The 15795-nt window shown below is 35.0% G+C and overlaps 5 protein-coding genes across 5 annotated transcripts; 4 read left to right on the top strand and 1 right to left on the bottom strand.

The window, feature by feature from the left end:
* Positions 1 to 1720: 1720 nt before the first annotated feature.
* On the top strand, positions 1721 to 4143 carry zf(c2h2)-31 (zinc finger protein). The gene is given in 2 exon segments (NM_001078403.1): positions 1721 to 2730; positions 2733 to 4143. Coding segments are annotated over 2 exon segments (2004 nt in total). The 5' UTR covers positions 1721 to 1806; the 3' UTR covers positions 3813 to 4143.
* A 6-nt stretch (positions 4144 to 4149) lies between these two features.
* Positions 4150 to 6703, top strand: LOC108951044. The gene is made up of 2 exons (XM_026840217.1): positions 4150 to 6246; positions 6619 to 6703. The coding sequence occupies exon 1, from the start codon at positions 4231 to 4233 to the stop codon at positions 6232 to 6234; it is 2004 nt and encodes a 667-aa protein (XP_026696018.1). The 5' UTR covers positions 4150 to 4230; the 3' UTR covers positions 6235 to 6246; positions 6619 to 6703.
* On the top strand, positions 6625 to 9660 carry LOC100179962 (protein FRG1). The gene is made up of 8 exons (XM_009859381.3): positions 6625 to 6709; positions 6826 to 6959; positions 7797 to 7938; positions 8131 to 8245; positions 8631 to 8735; positions 8830 to 8952; positions 9010 to 9098; positions 9219 to 9660. Exons 1-8 carry the CDS (start codon positions 6648 to 6650, stop codon positions 9253 to 9255), a joined length of 807 nt encoding a protein of 268 aa, XP_009857683.1. The 5' UTR covers positions 6625 to 6647; the 3' UTR covers positions 9256 to 9660.
* Positions 9661 to 11114: 1454 nt separating this feature from the next.
* LOC100185386 (regulator of G-protein signaling 7) lies at positions 11115 to 13792 on the top strand. The gene has a single exon (XM_009859379.3). The coding sequence runs from the start codon at positions 11270 to 11272 to the stop codon at positions 12701 to 12703; it is 1434 nt and encodes a 477-aa protein (XP_009857681.1). The 5' UTR covers positions 11115 to 11269; the 3' UTR covers positions 12704 to 13792.
* LOC100183016 (prostaglandin reductase 2-like) lies at positions 13633 to 15121 on the bottom strand. Its single transcript, XM_009859380.3, has one exon. The coding sequence runs from the start codon at positions 15027 to 15029 to the stop codon at positions 13962 to 13964; it is 1068 nt and encodes a 355-aa protein (XP_009857682.1). The 5' UTR covers positions 15030 to 15121; the 3' UTR covers positions 13633 to 13961.
* Positions 15122 to 15795: the final 674 nt, after the last annotated feature.

Here is a 15795-nt window from a genome sequence, read left to right as displayed (position 1 = left end):
ATACACGATCAGTATATTTGGATATTATGTGCTATAAACGGTATCCCGTCCCCTTACTCTAATACGTAAGCAGGCACCATGAAGTTTTCGATTTAAACTTATTAAAAATCGTTTCGAATTAAAAAGATTTTTCAGTTATAATGTTGCTTACCAGTAATATTCATATATCGCGCGCGTTGCGTCAGATTTCAACATGGCGTATATATGTTTTTCTGTTCATTAAATGGTTAAGGCAATAATTTTCCAAGCGGAAAATAATAATCCCCCATTTAAAATCAAATGCTCTAATGTAGAAAACAAAGAAGGGGAAATCAGCCACAATAAAATCGCTGAATAATTCTGGAAAACGTTGAAATAATTGCTATAATCTTAGTTAACGGTTGATTAGTCCATTTCGTGGCTTATCTGCAGGATTATATTTTTAAAAAGAAATAAAACGTCGAAACATGGAAATGTATTTTATACCCCACGCACTAAGTGCTCAGTAAATGCAATGCCTTTGTTTTCTACAACATTAGAATTTTGAGAAACATCCGTTAATTGAAACTGACCTTAATTTCATGCAAATTCAAGAGTAGATTTAAATCCGAACCCAGCGGAACGCCGCCGCTAAGTCAATCAGCTGTTTAGGTATAGTTTACGATCGAGATACTAAACACAGCATGTTACAAGAAATTTTACTGCAGGGTAAGATGAAACACCTTTCGTACCTAATATCCAAATCCTGACCGTGTTTTTAACAATTAACAACTTTTTTTCAGAGCCACGGGACTACCTTTACAAAATTCTGTCAATACTCTTTGTTTAGTACCAAATGAGACGAGAAAGGAGAATGAAACATGTTTTATGCTACTCGCTACTCAATCCTACAAAATATACATGCTATGCATATTTGTAAATGATATTCATTTTATGCTATATTCATTATCCACGTTATATTGTAGCAATTACAAAGCATTATGTGCACAATGTTAAATTTCCCACGCTTACAGCTAATGAGTATACTTATGACAGTATAGGGACGCATAGCATGTAAGAAACATTACACTGATATATATCTGAAGATAGGCTTTATGATACCAATATTGTATATTAGAGTGGGGAAAGACGGGACACAGATTGTTCAATATTTCCAAAATCGAAATATATGACTTTTTTGTGTGATACCACGAACTGGTACTATCATACCTTTATTGATTGACAAAAAATTTCAAAATATATATATCAAAACACGCGAGAGAGTGTTTAGCGATTCGCACAATTATCTATTCGTTCAATTTTACCAATTTCAAAGCACACAGGGTAAGACAGGACGGTTTAAATTTCTTACAAATTTTGATCAATAAATAATTTTAATACTTAGATTTATGCATCTACTATTACGTAAGTTTTGTGTTCGTTGGTAAGACACTTTGAATTAATTTCGTTTCAGTTTAACATTTATTGCGTTTTAACAAGCTCCCCTTTATTAGTATAATGATGAAATATGTTGTAACGTCATAGGGGATTTTTTGCATGCCAGCATTTAAGTTAAAACTTTATTTACCTTTTTGCAGGAAGATTTCAAATTGTTTTTTTTTAATTACAGTATTTCAGTTACAGTAAATTTATAAAAATCTATTCATTAATTTGATGTATAATAGCTTTCAAAAATTAGCGGCACCCTTAAAAAACACTGTTAAATAAATAATTATAAATAATGACGTTTAAATTACAGGATCGTGATAGCAATATGTGCTGTGTAGCCACTAAGTCACATAGACAACAATCTAGGTGTTAATGTCATCAAGTGCATAGTTATAAATAATGGCTAAACATTATTTTATTCGTATGAAGAGTATTCAGCTTTCTGATGATACTTACTCGCTGTGGACATCTAGCAAGGAAAGTACCGGTTTAACTGATGATGATTTTGCAAAAACTTTGTTAGATGCTTTTGAAAAATATAAAGCATTGAAAAAGGAGGAAACATTGGAAGGTCATTATCGGAAAGTTGTAGATGGATTGAATCAACAGCGGTTGTCGGATAGTAAACACTGTAATCTTGAACTTCGTGTTTGTGAAAATGATTTGGAAGCTGGGGATGGCAGACACTTGCTTGTGCACAGTTGTGTGATGGAGGCAGTGCTGGGAGAATTGCCGATAAATATAGAACAAGTTAGTTGTGAAGGTACTGTGGCAAATGAGGCAATATATCAAGATTTTTCTGATTTACAAAATGGTCATAAAACGAGTCTAATAGAAAAACGAAAAACACTGGATGTTCCGAAAATCTTTGAATCGATTGTGGAATATTGTTACACTGGTTTAATTTCAAACTGTGCAGAATCTTTTAAGGAAAACCTAAATCAAATAATTGAAATGCTGAAGGATAACAGCAAAGATAAAGAAATGAGGAAGACTTTGTTACAAGAGTTATTTACGTTTGATCCAAATGTTGGACTACTACTAAACTCATTTGGTGTTAAGAAAGAACGGGTTTGCAAAAAGAAAACTGAAAGTTTTATTAAAAAGCATTCGATGGAGACGATTTTTTCATCAAATAAAGAAGTTGAGAATGATAGCAAAGATGTGGATTTTGTTCCGGAGGAAATAGAGACTGAGAAAAGTTCAGACGATTCAAGTTTTGAAATAGAAACAGAAAGCGATTCTGAAAGTGTTACGGAAAAACCACGCCCATCAAAAAAAAATCTGAAAAAAAGGGAAAAGTTTGAGGAAAAGGGAAATATAATGATGATCGAATATACAAGAAGCCGGTCGGTTCGTGCTGTGAAGAAAAGTTCTTCAACAAATTTCTATTCGCTCTTCATGTTTTTAAACACCATTCAAATGCTTTAGCACATTGTCCACTCTGCAAAACAAATGTCAGTGTGAAGGAATTCACAAAACATTGTCAAGATATTCACAAATTGCCTGAGTTTTCAGCTTCGCCAAAACCAATGGTTGTCACTGTATCTGGTAGCTTGGAAGAACTGGAACATAATGATGTCCCATTAGAAACCACATCTTCCCAGTTCAACGTTACTTTGCTTCATCAGAAACCGGACCAAGTTAGTATGGATGCCGTGCTTTCTGCTGCTCAACTTTTGATTCCAGGTTGGGAACAGAATACGGAATGTAGAACCTGCAAGCAATCTATGACATTGGCTTTTTATTTCAGACATTTGCAGGATCAGCTTAGTAAAGCAATGGAAATCTCGAATATTGAAAATTGTAGCACTGCTGCTAAGTGCCTACTGTTTGAATGCAACTTATGCTTAGAATCAAGATCAGTGGCTCTCAAACCGTGTCGGCTTATCCCAATGATAAGAAACCATGCGGACCGTTACCACGGCAAAAACGCCGTCGGTAGCCAGAAGGTGAAATGCCAAATTTGTAAAAGGTTTATAATGAAATTTAACATTAACAAGCACTTACGATACCATGATAGCAATCCAGGGAAGATTTTAACAGCAGCGTGCGATATTTGTGGCAAGTTGGTTTTGAAACGTCGCTTTTCTAAGCACCGCCGAATTCACTTTGACAAATTTCCATGCCCACAGTGCGACAAAATCTTTAACCGTAAAGAAAACTTGCAAGTCCACCAGCGTATTCACAGCGGTGAGAAGCCCTATATTTGCGACATGTGCGGCAAAAGTTTTAACCAATACGTCGAACTTCGCTTGCACAATCGAAAACACCAACGTGAGCAGAGCAAGATGGAAAGTGAAGAAATGCAGCAACAAACAATTGTGTTCACACAAAACTTGCAAGGCCGAAGGACTATCATTTGTAATTCCAAACTCAGATCCAAAGGAGAGAAACGGAAATAGTAAGTTCTTGATCCTTTGGAACCTTTTGCAACATAAAGGTTCAATGTACTTTGATGTGTCGTTCATCGCGTTTTAACAAGCTCTTCTCTACTAATATAATAAGCAAATATGTTGTAACTTTAAAGGAATTTTTGCTAAAGAGCATTTCAGTTTATTCATCTTTTTGCTGGTAGATTTTAAATTAATTTCGAAAAATTTACCGTATTTCAGTTAGAGTATATTTAAGAAAATCTATTCGTTAATGTGAGGTATGATAGTAGCGTTCAAAAATTATCGGCACCCCTTAAAAACACTGTTAAATAATTTTAATTAATGATGTTTAAATTTACAGGATCGTGATAGTGTTTTCCATTATGTGCTGCCTAGCCACATAGACTATATTTGGGTGTTAATGTCATCAAGTGTATAGTTATACAAAATGGCGGAACATTACTTTAATCGTATGAAGAGTATTCAGCTTTCTGATGACACTTACTCGCTGTGGACATTAAGCAAGGAAAGTACCGGTTTAACTGATGATGATTTTGCAAAAACTTTGTTAGATGCTTTTGAAAAATATAAAGCATTGAAAAAGGAGGAAACATTGGAAGGTCATTATCGGAAAGTTGTAGATGGATTGAATCAACAGCGGTTGTCGGATAGTAAACACTGTAATCTTGAACTTCGTGTTTGTGAAAATGATTTGGAAGCTGGGGATGGCAGACACTTGCTTGTGCACAGTTGTGTGATGGAGGCAGTGCTGGGAGAATTGCCGATAAACATAGAACAAGTTAGTTGTGAAGGTACTGTGGCAAAGGAGACATTAAATCAAGATGTTGCTGATTTACAAAATGGTCTTGAAGCGAGTTTAATAGAAAAACGAAGAACACTAGATGTTCCGAAAATCTTTGAATCGATTGTGGAATATTGTTACACTGGTTTAATTTCAAACTGTGCTGATTCTTTAAACGAAAACCCAAATCAAATAATTGAAATGCTGAAGGATAACAGTAAAGATGAAGAAATAAGAAAGACTTTGTTACAAAAGTTAATTACGTTTGATCCGAATGTTGGGTTACTACTAAACTCATTTGGTGTTGAGAAAGAACGGGTTTGCAAAAAGAAGACCGAAAGTTTTATTATAAAACATTCAATGGAAACGACTTTTGCATCAAATAAAGAAGTTCAGAATGATAGCAAAGATGTGGATTTTGTCCCAAAGGAAATAGAGACTGAGAAAAGTTCAGATGATTCAAGTTTTGAAATAGAAAAAGAAAGTGATTCTGAAATTGTAATGAAAAAACAACGCCGATCGAAAAGAAATCTGAAAAAAAGGGAAAAGTTTGGGGGAAAGCGAAATAAAAATGATGATCGAATATACAAGACGCCGGTCGGTTCGTGCTGCGAAGAAAAGTTCTTCAACAAATTTCTATTCGCTCTTCATGTTTTTAAACACCATTCAAATGCTTTAGCACATTGTCCGCTTTGCAAAACAAATGTCAGTGTGAAGGAATTCACAAAACATTGTCAGGATATTCACAATTTGCCTGATTTTTCTGCTTTGCCAAAACCAATAGTTGTCACTGTATCTGGTAGCTTGGAAGAATTGGAACATAATGATGTCCCATTAGAAACAACATCTTCCCAGTTCAACGTTACTTTGCTTCATCAGAAACCGGACCAAGTTAGTATGGATGCCGTGCTTTCTGCTGCTCAACTTTTGATTCCAGGTTGGGAACAGAATACGGAATGTAGAACCTGCAAGCAATCTATGACATTGGCTTTTTATTTCAGACATTTGCAGGATCAGCTTAGTAAAGCAATGGAAATCTCGAATATTGAAAATTGTAGCACTGCTGCTAAGTGCCTACTGTTTGAATGCAACTTATGCTTAGAATCAAGATCAGTTGCTCTCAAACCGTGTCGGCTTATCCCAATGATAAGAAACCATGCGGACCGTTACCACGGCAAAAACGCCGTCGGTAGCCAGAAGGTGAAATGCCAAATTTGTAAAAAGTTTATAATGAAATTTAACATTAACAAGCACTTACGATACCATGATACCAATCCAGGGGAGATTTTAACAGCAACCTGCGATATTTGTGGCAAAGTGGTTTCGAAGCGCCGCATTTCCATGCATCGCCGAATTCACTTTGACAAGTTCCCATGCCCACAGTGCGACAAAATCTTCAACCGTAAAGAAAACTTGCAAGTCCACCAGCGTATTCACAGCGGTGAGAAGCCCTATATTTGTGACATGTGCGGCAAAAGTTTTAACCAGTACGTCGAACTACGCTTGCACAATCGAAAACACCAACGTGAGCAGAGCAAGATGGAAAGTGAAGAAATGCAGCAACAAACAATTGTGTTCACACAAAACTTGCAAGACCGAAGCACTATCATTTATAATCCTATTGACGTTCAATTTGTTAATAAAATTTAATAAAAGTTATAGGTATTGTTTTTTAAGTTACCACTGTTTCTTTGTTTTTTGTGGTACGACATTTTTTTATTTCTTGGTTTTTATTTACCCGATATTGTTAAGTTTTATTGAAGATGTTCTATTTTGTTTTTATGGTAATTGCTTTACAAGTGCACTAATGTTCACTTCATAACATACATTATGATTTCAACATATATATTTAAAATTAAATATAAAATCTTTGTTTAACTAAAATAAAAAGTATATGATTAAAATATTTAATGTTCTTTCTGTTCAATTCCATTCAATTTTTTAAGGTTAATATAAAGCGTTTTCGCAAATGTCTTTGTTGCAACTAAGTACTTCCTTTCTACTTATTGCCTATTGAATTTAATTTTTTTTCAGAAAGAACGTTTTTATTTGGAATTTTAAACATGAATGATTATCAAAAAGTTAAAACATCAAAACTTGTATTCAAAGGAGAGAAACGGAAAAAGTGGGTTCTTGATTGTTTGGTTTCTTTAGTAATAGGGTCCAATGTATTTTGGTTTGTCAGAAAAAAAAAAGGAAATTTAATTTTTATAAAACTGTTTTTTATTGTTTTATCCACAGGCCAAAAGAGAAGAAAAAGAAACACAAGAAAAGAAAGAAAGACGAAGAACAGATTAGAAAAGAGAAAGAGTTTGCAGAAGACATGAATGCACATGGTGGTTGGTGGAAAACTTCACAAATTGAGGAATTTAAAGGTACATATATTTTAGCAATTCACACACAATGACATATACCCTTTTTGCATGGTAAAAAGTTAATGCGAATAGCGATTCGCATTAACTCGTCATATGATAACTCGCTTACCGCGTTGTTTTGCAGGGTCATTGGGTAATGCGCGTATCAACATTGAGTTAGCTAATTTTAGCGCAATATTGTTAAATCTAGTTTATAAAATAGGTTTTGATGCTTAATGGGGCTACTACCAGCTAAAAACTGTAGAAATAATACCCGAAAAAGATTGGGCTCTTAAAAGTGAAACTGTACTTTCACCATACTTATCTTTACTCGCATAATGCGAACAACAACCAACCTCCTAAAGCAGATTACACGCTTATGACGTTATGCGTGTTAACTTTGTTTTTGCGAGTAGTTACGCGCATAAAAGTGACCATGCAAAAAGGGTAATAATGTTTCGTTCAGTGAACTGTTACAAAAATATAGGTGTATGTTTTTAATGGGATGCATAAACAGTCTAGAAGTGAAAGTTCAGTTTGTGTAATATGACGAAGTAGCGTTCTTGTAAAATCTGGTGATGGTGTACATTGCATAGAGTGCCTGCCTCCAGCCCAGAGGATATTGGAGGCTTAACACTGCTACCACAGGTATGGCACTGAACATATGGGTCCTCGTGCAAGACACTTAACAGCAATTGCTCCAACGCAATAGATCTTATGAGTTCCTAGGTTGTAACTTGTAAGCGAGAACGAGTTGTGTAAAACAGAACACCTTTGTTGCTATGTTACAACAAATGTTGTTTCATTTCTTTATTATTTTATACATCCTTACAATACTTTCAACTGATATATTTTCAGGCACAATAGCTATTGAAATGGGAAAGCACACATATATTAGTGCAATGGACAACGGCTTCTTTACAGTTGGTGCTCCAAGAGATGAAGGAGATGGACCTGACTTACCTGAACAGTTAACATGTGTTGTAATTTCTGACTCAAAGTAAGTATAAAAATCTTATATCTGTAGCAAAATGCTAAGTTGATCAAATATATTGCCTATCTTTATTTAAATGATAACTTTAATATTGTAAGTAGCATATTGTAAATAATCATTTAACGCCCCATTCGGGTTATGTTTTCTTCAAACAAATAACATACCAGATGAGCCATTGAAATATAACTTTAATTTTAGAGTTGCATTCAAGACTGGGTTTGGAAAGTACTTAAGCATTGATAGAAACAACAAAGTAGTTGGGATTAGTGATGCTATAAGTTCTAAGGAACAATGGGAACCTGTTTTTGAAGAGGTAAAATCTATTTTTATTTAAACGTGGCAATCGAAATAATTTGTAGCTGGGTGTTTTGGTTGTACCAAATGGAAAATATTGAAAAATGATAGTTGAAATTTGAGTGCTGTAATTTGAATGTAGATATATTAGCATCAACTTTTCTGGGACCATAGATTAGCGCCTGCATCTCAATCAACACTTATACCCATTGGCCGATGTATCCTTGAGCAGGACACTTAACAAACATTTTTCCAACCCAGTAGTTACTAATTCGTTGTCCAAAAAGTCACACACTAAGTTCAGTGAAAGTTGCAAATGTAGTAACTCGTAAGCAGTCCTCACCAACAGAATAGTATCAAGACATTTTATAATGATGATTTAAAATTAAACTTGTTTTCTAAAGGGTAAACTTGCTTTGATGGCATCCAATGGTTGCTTTATCAATTGTAATGATGAGGGAGACATAGTTGCAACAAGTAGATCAGCAGGATCAGAAGAACTTGTTCAGGTTTGTGAAATAGCTTTTGTGTTTTTTTATGATTGCTATGCTAAAAATTGTGTAGTTGTTGTAAGCTTGAAATAAAATTTGTGTTTTTACACAGGTAAGGTCAATAAGTGAGCGGAAATCAAATGAAGATGATGATGGTATACCTGTGGAAGAAAAAACTGCAAAAACTTCCAAAGACTGTGAGCTAAATTATGTTAGAAAGTTCCAAAGTTGGCAGGTGAGAATTTTAACAATTATAAAATCGATGTGAAATTACAGTAGAAACATGTTACAGGACCATAAATTACGAATTACAAAAGAAGATACTTCAAACCTGGATAGTGCAAAAGAAGGAGGAAAACTACATGAAGAACTGTTAAATCGGTAGCCTGTTACAGATTTTTTTTAATGATTAATTAGGCACTGCTTTAACATATTTTTTATAATCATTAGGCATTTAAACTATATCTTCTAATGACCATTTGCACTGTGTAAAACTACCAGGCGTGCCAAGATGAAATCTGACCGGTACTGCATGTAAAGAAAGTTAACTGAGAGAATGAATCTCATCTTCTGGAAGGAACAGGATTGTGGTAGCTGATATTGTTCTGAGCTTGCAGACACATAGTTGTGTTATGTTGTGATCAAAGAACCTTGTTTAAGAATCCCCCTATCCTTACTTCATGGCACTGTCAATAAACCTACATATTTTTGCTATTTCATTCCTATAATGACGAAATAAAGAAAGTTAAATCTATTTGACAACACAAGACAAGATGATGGCTACTATATCAGAAGTGAAAATTGCAATTTTCTAAATTACAATGCATTTAAATAGAAATGCAATGAAGGATTTATGGGAGCTACTGCAATGAAATGTAGTGCATTTTTACAGCTAAATGTGAAATTAATAAACAGCACGTAATAAATATCGATTTGCATAACATTTAGCAGTGGAAAAATGATTTTCATTTTGAACCAATGTATGTAACTTCTTTCCCACACTTCTTCAGCATCTCTGTTAAAGTAGCTTCTGGTAAGTCGGATGTGATGGTCACAGTTTTTGCTTCTAAATTAACATCGAACTTCGAACCTGCATTTTTAATGTAAGATTGGAAACAAACTACGCGTGTATCAAAGGATTTGTAAAAATATTATTGTATACCTGGTTCAGTTAATTTCTTGGAGAGAATTCGAGTAACAGCTCCGGAGCAACCGCTGCATGTCATTTCTACTTTGTACTCGTGCGTCTAAATTAAACAGCCATTTTACAACAAAAATGCGCATATTTCGAATTACTGCTACTTGTATTTGTTTATTAGTATAATGCTACAGTGAGAGACTTACCAGCATCGTATTCAGGTCTCAGGAAAACGTATACCAACGTACTATTAGCACGAAACAATCTTGATCTTACGAGCGTTGCGCATGAATGAGTTGAACGTAAAAAAAGATGTTGATTACGTCATGTATCGCGGGTAAAATAAACACAGGTCGTGTTAAAATGATGTATTTATTAAAAAACGACAAAGTTAATGCAAATTCGCATAGGTTTATATTTTAAAACAAGTAGCCTAAAATGTAGTCTACCAAAAAACAAGCAAACTGTAGTTTTCTAAAAATTATAAACGGATTTTGTGTTTAAAATCTTAAAACTTTATTGCCCAATTTTTTATAAAACGTGATTTGTGGTAAAAATTAAAATCATAATACGTCATATGCGTTAGTCTGAAAGCAGCCTTGCGATGTTCCGATGAGTGACTGCTAGGGTAGTAGGGAGACTAAAACATCACAGTCACGCCCAACGTTAAATGAGGTCAGTTAGGAGAAAATAAATTTGCATAACAGCTAAGTAAACAAATATATTACTACATTTGCATTCGTTAGACGAAGGTTAGTTCTTACTATTAAATGCAACAGAAAAGGTGTCGATTGATTTGTTTCGTGTGTTATAAAATTAGGCGATGTTATCTTCTAAAATAAAGTTTATCGCCAAAACGGCTATTTTATTGAGGCAGTATTACTTCCGCGTGTTACGTTGTGGCGCATTTCCTTCTACGCGATGTATATATTAATTGAAATAGTAGAGCACTTGAGATGTTCGTAAAGGAATCAGCGCTTTTTGCCAAATTAAAAATCAAGCAATTAGCTGATTGTGATCAATACCGCGTTGCTTGGTCATTACATTGAGTCTTGAGATTCTTCGCGGTTAACTACCGGTACAGTAAATGTAAAATGGATGTATGTGCATGAAATTAGGTAGGGCCAAGGGGAGACCTGTCTGACTATGTATAGATGACAATATGAAATCAATATGAATTAGTGTATGCTTTAGTAATGTTCCATAATTATTATGGCTGTACAACTGTATCCTAACCATGGATATTTTTTTGCAGAAGCTGGGTCTTGTACTGAATCTAGGTTATTTATAAATGTGAGCTTTGAGGTTGCACATAATTTTATTCTGTTGTTGGGCTGCTTATGCAGCGGTGGTTGGGAACCACTAGAAAGTATATACTATGATCAAAACCTGTACTTAGCCGGATAATATCAAAATGGACAATTCAAGGCTCAAACCAAACCCACCTAGCCAAAACACAAGGCCCGTGGCAAAGGACTCGCCCAATATGATACTGTATACAAAGATGGAAGCATTATTATCAAAAATGCAAAATGATAAGACTGGTGTACCTATTAAGACTGTAAAAAGCCTCCTAACAAAAATACCAGATGTTTTTAGCGGAGAAGACTTAGTAAGTTGGTTGGTGAATCATTTGAACATCAGTGACTTGGATGAAGCAATACATTTAGGTTCATTAATTGCAGCTCATGGTTATTTCTTTCCAATCGATGATCACGTTATCACGCTTAAGAATGACGGATCTTTTTACCGGTTTCAATGGGATTACTATTGGCCTTCGAAAGGCTGGGAGCCAGAGAATACCGAGTACGCTGTGTATCTTTGTAAGCGCACAATGCAGAACAAAGCAAGATTGGAGCTTGCAGATTACGAAGCAGAAAACCTCGCAAGGTTGCAACGAACATTTTCAAAGTCATGGGAAGATATCTTTGCTCGAGCTGAGTTGGAAGCAAAGCGGGATCGAAAGCGAGATAAAACTACGCGGAAGATAGATGATAGTAGGGAGAGGGCATTCTGGGATGTCCATAGACCTGTTCCTGGTTGCGTTAATACAACTGAAGTTGATATAAAGAAAGCATATTGGTATAAAGATCGAATTAAAAAATCTTTGTACAATTCCTCTCCTAGAAAAGTGTCTGGTGTTGATAAACAATCATCACCTAATCCGCAGATGAAATCTGAAACAATTGATTCACTCAACCTCATACTAAGCAACCTCCGCCGACAGCTTGACAGACATTGCCTCAAAATGTCCAAAGTGTGTGAGAGTATTATCAGTTACTCAGACCAACAAAATGATTATGACCCACTGTTAACTCCTATTCCTTCAAACCCATGGATTTCTAATGAAGAGCAATACTGGGCCGATGAGAAATCCAGGGAAATAACTGTACGCAGAGCAACAAAGTGGAAGTTTTCATTTAGCGAATTGCTTGCAGATGAGCGCGGACGTGAGCAGTTCAGAAAGTTTCTAGAAAAGGAATTTTCTGCAGAAAATTTTAACTTCTGGATAGCATGTCAAAACCTCAAGCAGCAGCCATTCAAAAAGTTAAAAGCCACTGTGAAAAAAATTCATCATGATTATCTTTCTGATGAAACACCCAATCCAATCAACATTGATTCAAAAATAAAAGACACTACGTTACGCAATATGGAAAGTCCTGATCGCTACTGCTTTGAAGAAGCGCAAGAACACATCTACCACCTAATGAAAAGTGACAGCTATGCGAGGTTCCTCAAATCCGACCAATACAAGTCATTTGCTGCTAATAAGTCTTCATCAAAAGATATTAAGAAGATGAGCGGCACAACCTACAATGCTCTGCACAACGAATCAAGTTCAGAGTAACTCCGTCATCTCTTGGTTTTAGGGCAGTCTTACTTTTTACCACATTTTCCTCACAATGGCAGGCAAATCTGTGCTTCCTGATTTTATTCTGTCAAAGATACTTGATACACAGAATGGTTCATGGACATCATAACATAAGCGTATGTTACTTATTTATTCTTATTATACATAAACTAATAATTTTTCAATAATAGTGTGTTGTTGTTGGTCATGAGATGTTGCTTGTGTTTCTTTCAAGTCATTTTTTGTGTTTGAATTATGTGCCAATAGTTCCATGGTTGGACATTGGTTTTTGAACTCATGCATACACATACTTAAACTAAATCCATGTTAACTAATCCGTTATCGCTGTAAACAATGTTTAGGGTAATGGTTAAAATACTACCCATTTGCTCTCAGTTGAGCAAGATACTCTTTGTTCCTCTATTCACACCCCAGGGATAGCGTACTTTGTTTCTCTTTATAAATTTTCTGAGACATACTTCTTTGTCGTTTTCTCGTTCCTTTTTATATATTTTAAATGTTATTAGTACTCAATTACTCATAGTGTACACAACTACAAAGTCTAACTTCATTCAATAACTACTTGCTGAAGTGAGATTACATCTGTTTAAAGCTTCAAGTTTTTCACTGTGTTAAGCTTCCAAGTTATAGGGTGGTTAAAGTTGCCCATTTTCTATTTATATTTATGCAGTTTCAATCACATTTCCTTTCAGTTTTGTCTATTAACCAGTGGTAATCATTTAGTTTTACACAGCCATGACCAAACTTATGTTAAAGTTTCTTTTTGTGATTTTATTTGTTTGTTACTCACTGGATGAGTGTAGACTATGATTTTCACACAATGTTTTTAAGTTTTGATGAGCATGTTTAACTGATAGTAAGACAAGTTGTATTAAGCCATAAGCATAAACTTTTTTCTCAACATACTACCCTAATTAATCTAAAATCGAAGAATATTAGGACTAAACACTAAATCATGTTTTTGTTGCAAGACAACATGTGTTGTAAACAGTTGTTCTTATGTTGTTTGCTATGCCAATGAACAAAGCATTGGAATAATTAATAAACAGTTGAGAATATTTGCTATGTTAGTGAGAATGCACTGTAGTCTGTGCTGGTGTTTTCTGAAGTATTTAAATTCTGCATTGTTTCACAAACCTAAATTACAACATTCAAACATTGCAGATTAATAATCAATTGGAGGTGGTTGTAAGCGGTCATAATCAGTTGAAATTAATTTTGCGCTTATAATTGTTTACACCAATTCCGACACTTTTACGATCTGTTTTCCAATGTTCTGACCGTTCATCATATCAATAAAGGCAATCCCTGCATTTTCTAGCCCATGTACTGTTGTTTCTTTGTTAATTAATTTGCCAGCTTTGAAGGAGGCTTGGAGAAATTCCAAAGTCTCACCAAATTTGTTTTGGTAGTTTAAAACGAGAAACCTATCCCTAGAAATTCTTTGTTTCTTCACAAAACTCTCAGTTTCTTCTCTCAGAGGAGGCGGGTATGGCTTATCTTCATTGTACACAGAAATTTGACCACACAGTATAATACATGCACTTTTGTTCATGCAGGTGATAACAGAATTACTAATTTCACCGCCAACATTATCAAAATACACGTCCACTCCATTTGGACAGATTGAAGATAGATTATCAGCAACATTTTGAGATCTGTAGCAAATAGCAGCATCAAATCCTAACTCTTCTGTTAAAAACTTGCATTTTGTCTCGGTACCACAAATTCCAACTAGTTTTCCACATCCTTTTATCTTTGCCACCTGTCCTGCCACCGAACCACATGCACCCGCTGCTCCACTAACCACTACTGTTTGATTCATACCTGGTACAATATTACCTTTTTCTGTCACACCTAAGCAGCCAGTGAGACCGGTTAAGCCAAATAGTCCCAACATCATTGACAACTGTTCTTTAGGGACTTCAGTTACCACTTTAAGTATTTCTCCTGGAAAATTGTGGTAATTTACCCATGGCCAATCAAATCCCGCTGTCATCACAATATCTCCCCGTTTAAACCCGTCACATGAACTGACACATACAACTCCAATTCCACCACCAGTGATTGTACCCCCCAAACTCCAAGCTTTAGTATATTCTACCCCACTATCTTCATTCATACGACACCTCATATATGGATCAACACTTAAATATAAAGTTTGAACCAGTACCTCATTTTCAAGTGGTAATGTTGGCCAAACGGTCTTTTCCAATGCGAAATTACTTGCCACTGGAACACCATTGATTCCAGGTCTGGATTTTAGAAAAACTCTATAATTTTGTTTCATTGTAGGGATCATGCTATGCAGTTATGTTACAGAATAGCTCACTTAATTTTAAACCTGTGGTGGTTATTACCTTTTAAAAATTTTATTGTTAAGATGTTTATTTTCAAATACAAATTGCAACAACTAAATAGTAACTTTGACTAATAAATTTTATTCACTCTTGATTTAAATCGGTAACCATATTGTTTTGTTTTTGATGTTTGAAATACAAATAAAACGCTATACTACAAAACAACACAGTTAAACCAACCAAAAGGTAATCTGCTGCAATATAAAATTTAAAACCACGGTCTGTTAAATATTCTTTCACTTCGTTTTTGGCCTTTGCTCCATCAGCAGTTGATTTATAATGCAACTGGTCTGGAACATCATCTATGCTTTTGAATTTCCCCATCCATACCAGTATAAGCTTGTCAATTTTTTTAAGCTTTCTTACTTTTATTTCATCCTCTTTTCTCTCCTGCTGAAGCCTAGTAAAGTTTTCTTCATATGTGGAAATTGGTTTGGCTACCGGTTCTTCCACAATCCTTCCAGCTTCCGTCAAAGAAGGTTGAAATTTCTTAACAACAACTTTTCTTTCGGCGTAACTTCGTCTTGAAACAAGCTGATGTTGTAATACAATCCGTTTGCCAGGAAGATGCAACAAACATCGCCTTAACATTAAACAATTAAATCCCATTTTAAAGTAATAATATTCTGTATCAGCTGTAAACAATTCCGCGTTAACAGTCCTATAAAATTGGTTAAATAATCAGACTGGTTTTGTCTTATGCGATCG

Source organism: Ciona intestinalis, chromosome 2 (assembly GCF_000224145.3).
Source record: "Ciona intestinalis chromosome 2, KH, whole genome shotgun sequence".
NCBI classification, from domain to species: domain Eukaryota; kingdom Metazoa; phylum Chordata; class Ascidiacea; order Phlebobranchia; family Cionidae; genus Ciona; species Ciona intestinalis.
The sequence above is the reverse complement of the archived record's forward strand: the minus strand, read 5'-3'. Positions and strand labels throughout refer to the sequence as shown.

Bases quoted from the DNA above. Each gene is read 5' to 3' on its own strand.
- LOC108951044 (XM_026840217.1), top strand. From the start codon at position 4,231: ATGGCGGAACATTACTTTAATCGTATGAAGAGTATTCAGCTTTCTGAT.
- LOC100179962 (XM_009859381.3), top strand. From the start codon at position 6,648: ATGAATGATTATCAAAAAGTTAAAACATCAAAACTTGTATTCAAAGGA. The intron at 6,960-7,796 runs GTACATATATTT...ATATATTTTCAG, and splicing joins ACAAATTGAGGAATTTAAAG to GCACAATAGCTATTGAAATG. The intron at 8,736-8,829 runs GTTTGTGAAATA...GTTTTTACACAG, and splicing joins GATCAGAAGAACTTGTTCAG to GTAAGGTCAATAAGTGAGCG.
- LOC100185386 (XM_009859379.3), top strand. From the start codon at position 11,270: ATGGACAATTCAAGGCTCAAACCAAACCCACCTAGCCAAAACACAAGG.
- LOC100183016 (XM_009859380.3), bottom strand. From the start codon at position 15,029: ATGATCCCTACAATGAAACAAAATTATAGAGTTTTTCTAAAATCCAGA.